This window comes from Aplysia californica, unplaced genomic scaffold, assembly GCF_000002075.1.
Source record: "Aplysia californica isolate F4 #8 unplaced genomic scaffold, AplCal3.0 scaffold00754, whole genome shotgun sequence".
Lineage (NCBI taxonomy): Eukaryota > Metazoa > Mollusca > Gastropoda > Aplysiida > Aplysiidae > Aplysia > Aplysia californica.
Genome location: NW_004798024.1, coordinates 195428 through 206672, shown reverse-complemented (window position 1 = coordinate 206672; position 11245 = coordinate 195428). Strand labels below are relative to the sequence as shown.

At 42.4% G+C, this 11245-nt stretch overlaps 1 protein-coding gene across 1 annotated transcript in view; it reads right to left on the bottom strand.

Annotated features, from left to right (window-relative positions):
• Nucleotides 1-391: 391 nt before the first annotated feature.
• Nucleotides 392-11245, bottom strand: part of Src1 (Src tyrosine kinase 1) — a gene marked incomplete in the record, with an annotated part of 14961 nt that continues 4107 nt past the window's right edge. The window contains 9 exon segments of the mRNA NM_001204577.1: nt 392-400; nt 402-619; nt 1185-1316; nt 1615-1771; nt 3038-3175; nt 4198-4319; nt 4711-4857; nt 8000-8161; nt 10083-10173. Of these exon segments, the coding sequence (NP_001191506.1) occupies nt 392-400; nt 402-619; nt 1185-1316; nt 1615-1771; nt 3038-3175; nt 4198-4319; nt 4711-4857; nt 8000-8161; nt 10083-10173 (1176 nt within the window).

Below are 11245 nucleotides of genomic sequence, written 5' to 3'. Positions count from 1 at the left end.
TCCACTAGGGGCAAGGCTTGTACTTGGCAGACTAAGACATGATAAGTAAAACAACGGCTTTCAAAGACGAGGGGACGAGTGCACAATTCGTCGTCATCCATAAATGCACAAGCGAAAGCGACATTTTGGGCAAGTCGAGTTAGAACCACCAAGAAAGTAGTTAACCCATACTCTACCACCGGTAGATTTCTGATATGAATACCATTAGCCATTGCAGAGAGAGTTATTCGTGCTTTTCAAACTCCCATATCCACCATTTTGCAGTGTCGCCAAAAATTTCAAACATACTCTCCTGAATAGTTAGCAAAATATCGCTCGCGCTAGTACGTGATTCAGACGGCAAATTCTTCAACAACACAACACCTTCGCTCTCTCCCCTCCGGCTGACCAATCAACGACTAAATATCGTCCATCTCGCGGTAGTTCTTTTCTGTGCCGATGTCGTAGGTGTCGAAGAAGTCGTGCAGGTGCTCAAACGTGGGCCTCTGCTCGGGCACCTTGTTCCAGCACTTCAGCATCATCTCAAAGTAGGCGTCCTCCACCACGATTGGCCCGTTGGTGGGCTTGCTCATGCGCCGACCCCTCTCCACCATCTGCAGCACCTCCGCGCCCGACATGCCTGACAGGAACCAAACACACCGACATTTTAACGGCACTCGAAACACAAGTAGGCCATAAGTTTTAGTTTAGGTAATGGGTCATATAAGTTTTAGTTTAAGTAATAGGACAAGAAGTTTTAGTTTAAGTAATGGGACAAGAAGTTTTAGTTTAAGTAATAGGACAAGAAGTTTTAGTTTAAGTAATGGGACAAGAAGTTTTAGTTTAAGTAATGGGACAAGAAGTTTTAGTTTAATAGGACAAGAAGTTTTAGTTTAAGTAATGGGACAAGAAGTTTTAGTTTAAGTAATAGGACAAGAAGTTTTAGTTTAAGTAATGGGACAAGAAGTTTTAGTTTAGGTAATGGGACAAGAAGTTTTAGTTTAGGTAATGGGACATAAAGTTTTAGTTTAAGTAAGAGTTTTACAGCATTTGCAACACAATAAGGTCATATAAGTGACCAAAAAATAGAAGTGTTACAAGACAGTAATATACAAAACAAAAAAAGAGGAGAGATAACGACGATGGATGTTTGATAGGAAATAAGGAGCTAAGCACACCAGAGCACCCACCAACCACCCACTCACCAGGGTAAGGCACTTTGCCGAAGGTGATGATCTCGTACATGAGCACGCCAAACGACCAGACGTCAGACTTGATGCTGAACTTTCTCTCTAAGGCCGCCTCAGGGGCGGTCCACTTGATGGGGAATTTGGCGTCTGCAACACAAGAGGTTGTTTGGTTTTAGTGGAATCAATAAACAACTAAGACAGTCAAAACACTCACAAGACAAAAATAAGACAATTAAACACACGCCATGACACAAATATCACAGTCAAACACACGCCATGACACAAATACAACAGTCAAACACTCATCAAGACACAACTAAGACAGTCAAAACACTCACAAGACAAAAATACGACAGTCAAACACACGCCACGACACAAATATGACAGTCAAACACACGCCATGACACAAATACGACAGTCTAACACACATTATGTCACAACTCACTTTCATTGGCCTCGTAAACATCATCATCCTGCAACACCCTAGCCAGACCAAAGTCCGCGACCTTGACCTCGCAGTGTTCCCCGACCAAGATGTTGGCAGCGCGAAGGTCTCGGTGCACGAAGTTGACGCTCTCCAGGTAGGTCATACCCTCTGCCACCTGGAACGCACAACAAGCCACAGACATTGGAGAGGGAGGAGAGATGAGTCAAATGTGTCATGGCGAGGTGGAATCAGGCGCTCGTCAATTTTTGGGCATGTGGAGTTATTGGTATCATTGTAAAGCTGATTTATTTGCCTTTGCTTCAAAATGAAATAAATATCCATTTATCTTGAATAGAACTCAAGATATCTGCGATTGCAGAAAGTGAGGTCGCCTGATTTCAGAGGTGAAATTATAGAGAAAATGGCTGCCAAAGTTTTTTTGGGTTTTTTTTAAGTAGAGGGTTTTACGGCGCTCGCAACTGCATAAGGTCATATGAGCGCCAAGGGGTGGGTGTCAACAGAGAAGTCTTTACAGGGAATCAGACTTACTCTGCTCACCTCTCTAGCTCCAACAGCACAAGGTCTGCTTCGACTATCAAGGCACCCCGGAAATAGCGGGTCACAAGAGTGTGACAAACATACAAAAGAAGTAGAGGAAAATGACAATAGTAAGGATCAGGAAAGAAAAAGCAGCAGTTCCCTGTTGTAGATCAGGCACAGTTATGAGCGTGACATGAATCAGCCCATTTACAATTCTACTATGCTTGAACTTTGGGAATGGCCTAAAGACACTTCAGTCAGTGGCACTGCTCCCGGGGGTCTGCCAAAGTTTGGTAACTAACTCCGATAGCTAAGGAGTCTTTGAAAACTGACAAATAATATATTTTGTGCCTTAAATCAATGTTTTTTCAGTAAAATTCACACGGAAATATTTTTTATATGGGCATAAAAGAGGTCAGGCCAAAAAATAAAAAATTCTATAAAAATGTCCAAACTAGTGGAAAAATGCCTGTTTCTCCGATTTCATTATTTTGACGGGCGCCTGAATTCACCACGCTGCCTCACAAATTTGTTTTTTTCTTTCTCCTAGAGAACAGTCGAAGAGCTTGCAGATGACTTACATTCTTTCTTTCCCTTTTAGTTAACAGATTTCCTGAAACTAAACAACTTTCTTTAATCTTCGGCACTTATATGACCGTATCGTGTTGCAAAAGCCGTTAAACACTTACCGAAACTAAACAACTTTAATCTTCGGCACTTATATGACCGTATCATGTTGCAAGTGCCGTTAAACACTTCATCATCATCATCATCCGGTGCCCTGCCGACTGGCGTGGGCGATCATGGACCTACACATCACTCTGTCTTGCGTTGCAGCAATGGTGTCTGTTGTTCTTGCTGCTCCTAGCCACTTACAAAAACTAAAAAAAACCCGACTGACCTGGGCGTTCATGTCGATTAGCACGTCAAACTTGAGCTTCTTGCCCTCCTCGGAGCGGAGGTAGTCCAGCAGCGCACCGTTCACCATCAGCTCCGTGATGATCAGGAATGGCTCTTGGACCGACACCACAGCCATCAACTGAAACACACAAAAATATATAAAAATGATAATGATAATAATAGTAATAATAATAATAATCATCATTATTATCGCCATCATCATAATTGTTGAGAGCTCAGAGATAAAAAAAGACAAGACAAGAACGAACGAGACAAAGAGAGAAGAACGATACACAGAGAGTTTAGTTTAGTTTTAGTAGAGGTTTTTCAGCGCTCGCAATTGCTTACTGCATTAGGTCATATGAGCGCCAGAAGATTAAAGGTGACAAACATTAAAAAAGAAAAAGGGGAGATAAAGACGATAGATGTTTGATAGGAGAGAAGGAGCAAACCACACCAGAGCACCCGCCAACCACCCACGACATGAGAAGAACGAGACAAAAAGAGAAGAATGAAACAACTAGAGAAAAACAAGAGAAAGAGAGATGAACGAGACAAAAAGAAAAAAACAAGAGAAAGAGAGATGAACGAGACAAAGAGAGAAAAACAAGAGAAAGAGAGATGAACGAGACAAAGAGAGATGAACGAAACAAAAAGGGAAGAACGAGACAAAGAGAGGAAGTGAAGGTAGGAGCAGGCTGCGTGACCCCATCAGACGCTACAACAACCAGCTGATGATGGAGACAATCACACACTACAACAACCAGCTGATGATGGAGACAATCAGCCTGCCCACACTGCGTCGGTGGCCTAGTGGTTAGGCTCTTGGACTCGCAACCGTAAGGTCGTGGGTTCGAATCCCGTCAGGGGCCCGACGTTGTGTCCTTGGGAAAGGCACTTTGCACAAATTTTCCTCACTTCACCCAGGTGGAAATGGGTACCCGGCTATATACAGTGAACGATCTTGTCAGTTTGATAGTGTTTTAGCGCGTGAAATCCGCAGCTTGCACTGTATGCTTCCGCGGAAGCCGAGAATGTTTCTGAGTGTTTTCAGAGGGTCTGCTGGGGTAATAATGGTTGTAAAGCGCATAGAGCATGCTATTGAGCATGGATATGCCCTATATAAATGCAATTATTATTATTATTACACTCAGGCCGTACCTGGACAAGCTTGGCGTGCGTCAGTTTGTGCATGATCTTGGCTTCGTTGAGGAAAGCCTCCGAAGACATGGTCCCGGGCTTCAAGGTCTTCACCGCCACCTCCACCACCTTCCTCAGTTTACCTGGCAAGTGGAACATCGCAGCCGCCATGAGAATCTCATCAATTACAACAAACGTAACATGTCACAGAGATGATGATTATTATTATTACTATTATTATAGTTATTATTATTACCATTATTGTTATTATTATTACTATTATTATTATGATTATTATCATTATTATTACTATTATTATTTTTATTATTAATACTAATATTATTTTTATTATTACTAATATTATTGTTATGATTATGATTATTATTAGTGCTGTTGTTACTATTTTTATTTATTGTTATTACTGTTACTAATATTATGATTATTATTGTTGTTATTATTGTTACTATTACAATTATCAATATTATTATGATTATCATTGTTATTATTCTTATCATTATCGTTGTTGTCACCTACCTTTCCAGACCTCGCCAAAGCAGCCTGCGCCCAGCTTGTTGGTCAGTTCGATGACCTCCCTTTTGATCTCCAGCTCTCGGAACTGGACGGTGGGCCGGCTCCTGGGGCACGCCGCTCCCAGCTGACAGCACAGGCCGTCTGAGTTATCTGAAACACACGAGGTCACAGCGCCCGTCGTTACAACCACAGCGTTACAACCACAGCGTTACAACCACAGCGTTACAACCACAGCGTTACAACCACAGCATTACGACAGCGTTACAACCACAGCGTTACAACGACAGTGTTACAGCGCCCATCGTTACAACGACAGCGTTCCAACCACAGCGTTGAGGCTCCCGCCCTTACAATGACAGCGTTACAACCACAGCGTTACAATGACAGCGTTACAGCACCTGCCGTTACAACGACAGTGTTACCACCACAGCGTAACAGCGCCTGCCATTACAACGACAGTGTTACCACCACAGCGTTATAGCGCCCACCATTACAACGACAGTGTTACAACCACAGCGTTACAGCGCCTGCCGTTACAATGACAGTGTTACCACCACAGCGTTATAGCGCCCACCATTACAACGACAGTGTTACAACCACAGCGTTACAGCGCCTGCCGTTACAATGACAGTGTTACCACCACAGCGTTATAGCGCCCATCATTACAACGACAGTGTTACAACCACAGTGTTACAGTGCCTGCCGTTACAACCACAACGATAGCGTTCCAGCTCCACCGCACGGGTGGTTCATATGTGCTCTAATAATCTTAGAACTTGTTGTTGTTGTTGTTGTTTGTTGTTTTCAAATCCATTTACTGTCCCCTAGAGACGGGCGGTAAGCGCTTTTTCCTTCCCGAGCGAGAAGACCGAGAAGCTGACCTACTTCTCGCCGGGACCGGTCCCGAGAAATGCTTCTCGTCTCGTGTCCCGAGAAATGCTTCTCGTCTCGTGACCAATTTCTCTTCTCGCTCCGCAGTACGAGCAATTCGTTTAACGAGAAGGCCGGTCGTGGCGGGGATCTAAACTAGGCTAGCCCTGTTGCGCAGGCGCAGGCGGTGAAGGAAGGTAGGGAGACCTAGGCCTAGGCCCTGATCAACTCCCCACTCGCCTCGTCTCGTCACCCTCTCCCCTCCCTTTCAGTTTCACACACAGGACGGCACGGTAATGGGTGGCACTGTCTGCGTGTCATTTCTCGCTTCTCACTCTCTCACTCTCGTTACGTTACTCGTTATGTCAAGCCAACGAGCAGTATCACTTCTCGGTACCGGGCAGTAGTTTATTGCCCGGGCAGCGACGGGAAGGGCATTTCTCGTGAGAAACGAGTACTCGGCTCGTCTCGTGCCCGCCCCTACTGTCCCCGTCGTTTTAAGCCCAAAAAAATTCTGAAATTATGCAAACTGAGCACAAAAACGTGAAATTATGCGATTCTGTTAATTCTAACAAAGAATGAAAAAGGAAAATAATCAGAAATTATGCCCCCCAAAAATCAAATGTTGCTCAATTATGCGGGGTGCATAAAACCACGGGGACAGCCTTTAGCTGCCAGCATTTCGCTCTTGGCAGAGCAAAGCCTCCCTCAAGTAACTATATGTCCTAGTCATCTGGTCAACGCCAGAGTAGAGCAGGCTTTGGTCTTCCAACTTAGAACACAACATGTGCCCCTCAATCAACATCTAAACCGAATCGGAGTAAAGCAGTCTGCTGCCTGCCCACTATGTGACTACCCCTCAGAGACAGTGGAACATCATCCCCTCTTCTTCTGTAGAAAACTAACCACCGATCTGAGGGGTTGTTTTCTTCCCAAGCTACCCCACACATCTAAACGCCTCTACTCCTCAAGACAACAATTAGAACAGACATGAAGCTATTACCGAATGGCATCATGCAGAAGAGTTAACGCTCAGATGCTACTGGATCGCTAACAACAACATATGAGCTCTGGTGTGGTATGCTCCTTCTTTCCTGTCAAACACCTATCGTCTTTATCTCTCCTACTTTTCCTTTTTGTACGTCAGTCCCTAGGAACACCTCTAGTCCTCCACACATTTGACCTTTGACCTAGGATCTACTAGTCGCTACACCAACATAACAAAGTTATAACTTCTCTGTACCTAGTTTTGAAAATTTTGACATTAAACATTTTGAGTTTCAAAACCTGTCAAGCTTTTTCAAAAGCGATTCTTTGAATATCTCGATAACGACTCCGAATAATCTCACTATTTTGATAGGGCAGACGAAACATTTGGTTTCTGACCTCAAGGAACCTCATAGGAACTCAAAACGGCCTAAAATAATAATAAAATAATTATAGATAGCATTTGTATAGCGCATATCCCCGCTCAACAGCAGGCTCTATGCGCTTTACACTATATTATTACCCCAGCAGACCATAGTACACTCCGAAACATTCTCAGCTTCCCGGGAAGCATACAGTGCGAGCAGCCGATTAAGCGCTCAAACACTAACAAACTGACAAGATCTTTCGCTGTCTATAGCCGGGTACCCATTCCCACCTGGGTGAAGTGAGGAAAATTCGTGTAAAGTGCCTTTCCAAAGGACACAACGTCGGGCCCTTGACGGGATTCGAACCCACGACCTTCCGGTTGCGAGTCCGAGAGCCTAACCACTAGGCCACCGACGCCACAAAATGTCACTGTCTGTAAGAGCAATTTTTTTATATCAGCTTTAGTTTTTATTTTATGGCACTTTCAATTCCGGCTAAAGCGAAATGGTGGAAAAACTGGAAAACCTAGCTTTTCAAGCTCACAGATTAAGAACCAATGCATTTATCAATAATTTCTCTTATAGAAAGCTAGATTTGTATGCTTTTAACATTCTGTGAAAGTTTCATTGATTTGCCGATGACTGTTCCTCAACGGTTTAGCGGAGGAAATGGCAGTAGCGGAAACCCGCTTAACTCTTTACGGACGAAGCGGACGCATGTGTCCGACCGGCAATCAGTAACAGACCAAAGGTGACGTTGCAGCACGTTTCGAACCATCGTACACAAACCTAATACGTCACTTTGCATATTTCATAGCATGCATATATTTTTGCCAGCCTCATTAAAGTTTCAAACAAAGAAAACAGAATGGTAAATCTGCTCGAAAAACGTAACTATGCCTCTATATTTTTTAAGTATGTACTCCGAAACAGTGCGTCTTCAATGAGTTAATAGCGGAATATTGAGACCATTGTCATACAGAAACCATCTAAAGAGTAAAAAGTTCCCCCGAAACTGTACGTCGCCAATCTCACAATCTCACAATCTCACAATCTCACAATCTCACCTTTGTAATGTTCAATGACGTCAAACAATGTTTTGAAAGTCTTTTTGGCACTGATGAAATATCCCCTCTCGTCGTCCATCTTGCGCACGCGGTAATGCTTCACACACGGCTCCCCAGAGGCTTTGTCGTTGTCCCGCACCGAGAGTACATACGTCGATTTATCTGAAACAACGCAAAGAAAAAAAATTTGAGAATTTTAGTTTGAGTAAGAGTTTTACGATGCTCGCAACTGCATAAGGACATATAGGTGCCAGAAGATTAGAGGTGTTACAAGAGAGTAACAAACATAAGAAAAGAAGGAGAGATCAGGACGATAGATGTTTGATAAGAAAGAAGGAGCAAACCACACCAGAGCACCCGCCAACCACCCACTAAGAATTTGTTAAAATATTCCATGCACAAACACAAAGAACAGCAACACTTTAGATAGGGTAATCTCTGAAACACAAAGTTCCATTGATCATCCACGGACTGTGTACAATTTTCAGCCAATCACAAATTGTTCATGATATTATCACGGACTGTGTACAATTTTCAGCCAATCACAAATTGTTCGTGATATCAGCACGAGCATTCAACCTGGTGAGAAGTGGCAGGCAATTTTAATCGGAGAGCTTCATTGATGCACCAAACCTCTGCCGTCATTTTAAAAAATACAGTACATGCAGTCTTTCCAATACTACAAAAGGGTAAAAAAAAATTGAATAATGTTACTAAGCAAACAAACTCTTTGCGAACATCCAAAGTCAATATTTTTTTTAATATGACTGGTCACTTTTAAAAGCACAAGGGGGCTATCCTGAAAAATGCTGTTTTGAGAATATCGAAGGTTAAGTTTTTGCCCCTTGTTCAGTTTCTTTAAAAGACACGAAGAGTTTTCTCTATGACTAAACAAATATACACACCAATGAAACCCAACTTCTCCTATAGGTAGGGCAATGCCCAATTTTGGTGTAGGTCAAGATTTCTAGAAACCCCCGAAATCTGGGTTAGCCCGCTTGTCCTTACAAGCGACCAATTTTGATAACTTCCTTATTATCTATAGAGCAAATGTTCTATTGGTAGCAACATTTCGATTTTTGGCTCTCCCAAAGAGGTTATAAATAGAACATTATTTATTTATAACCTCTTCGGGCTCTCCTGTAAAATTGAAAAAACTGCATATACTGTACTTTTTTTTAAAGACAGGAAAACTTGTTTAATCATATTTCTTTCGAGCAAATTACTCCTCTTTAAAAATTCAGTCAGCGGCAACATCTGCCCAACAGCCACAGAGCGGTTTTGCTGTCAAGAATGGACTACTCTATATTCATTATCAATTATTCCTACTTTAATTGGTCATTTTTAAGCACAAGGGGGCTATCCTGAAAAATGCTGTTTTGATCAAATCAAAGGTAAAGTTTTTACCCCTTGTTCAGTTTCTTTAAAAGACAAGGAGAGTTTTTCTCTATAACCAAAGAGAGATACACACCAATGAAACCAAACTTCTCCTATAAGTAGGGCAATGCCCAATTTTGGTGTAGGTCAAGATTTCGGGAAACCCCCAAAAATCTGGGTTAGCCCACTTGTCCTTATTAAAAGTGACCTATTATGAGAAGTAAGTCTTGATCCTTTGAACCCTGAACCTTCCCACATCCCAATCCCAGGACCTCCCCCAACATGGTTGACCCAAGGGGACACTTGCCTTACTCTACACCACCAAGAAAAAAACCCTGAATTTATATACCAGCCTAACCAAATCAAGAAAAAGACCTGAATTTATAGACCAGCCGTACAGAATCAAGAAAAAAGACCTGTAAGTATATACGGCATACTTATATATGGCATTACAGAATCAAGAAAAAAGACCTGTACGTATATACGGCATACTTATATATGGCATTACAGAATCAAGAAAAAAGACCTGAACGTATATACCAGCCTCACAGACTCAATGGGCTTAGTTTTATTCCAGCGCTCACTCACTCACTCACTCATTCACTCACTCACTCAACTCACTCACTCACTCACTCACTCACCTCCCTCACTCACTCACTCACTCACTCACCCATCCACTCACTCACTCACTCACTCACACACTCACCTGTGGCTTCTCTGACCAGGAAAGTTCCGCGAGGGTTGCCAGGCAGTAGCAACATCTTGTCCGACTCCTTTCGGTCAAACTCAAACCACCAGCTGTGAGTGAACAATGAAAGTCAGGGTAACAAAAAGCTCAAGTCAAGAAACAACACAATAATTATCATAACATGTTTTCATATGTTCCTTTTAACTACCCATTTGAATCACTTTGAAGTAACACCAGGGTTCTTGCCATGGACTCCCCACCAAACTCAAGGAGATTTCAAGGAAATTTTTTTACAAATTCAAGGAGATTTCAAGGTAACATTTTTACAAATTCAAGGAGATTTGGTCAAGAAATTCATGCCGAATGCCTATTTCTAAAGGCCTACACTTGTCCGAAAGGATTCGTAGTTTCAATTTTCCTACAAAAATTTTGATCATGTCCAATCCGGCTAACTTCAAGGAGTTTTCAAGGAGATTCCTCAAATTCAAGGAGCTTTCGAGGACAATTTTTTCCTTGAATATAAATTCAGAGTTTTTAAGGACTCCTTGAATTTAAGGAGGCCGAAAAAACCCTGTAATACTCAACGAATTACTATCCCTCCCGCTCCCCTTTGAAATGGAAAAATTCAGTTTTGTGGGATGGACAAACATGGTTGGATGAACACTCACTTCCTCTACTGAGAACGCTGAAGCTGTGGTAGAATTCTTTTTAATCAAAAAAACTTTGACAGCCCAAGAAACACGTTTTAAAAATTCACAGAGGTTCATCAACCACTCAGCTGTCATAACATAGTAAGAGTGACTTCCTTTGGTATTTACTTCAGTGTAGTCCATTCATTTGTAGTTCAATTATGTTTAGTGCGCCTGGTTGAGTCGGCGACTTCAGTCGCCAGCAGTAGTGAGCGCATACTCCGGCCTGGCGATTAAAGTCATCGATGGTACTGTTTAAAGCAGTAGAAACTCTGTGGCCTGTCAATTCTGTGATTAATGAGATTCCACAGGACAAATGGGAGCTTTTAAGCACAAGGGGGCTGTCCCAAAAAAAGCTGTTTTGAGAAAATTGAAGGTAAAGTTTTTGCCCCTTGTTCAGTTTCTTTAAAAGACAAGGAGAGTTTTCTCTATAACCAAACAAATATACACACCAATGAAACCTAACTTCTCTTATAAGCAGGGCAATGCCCA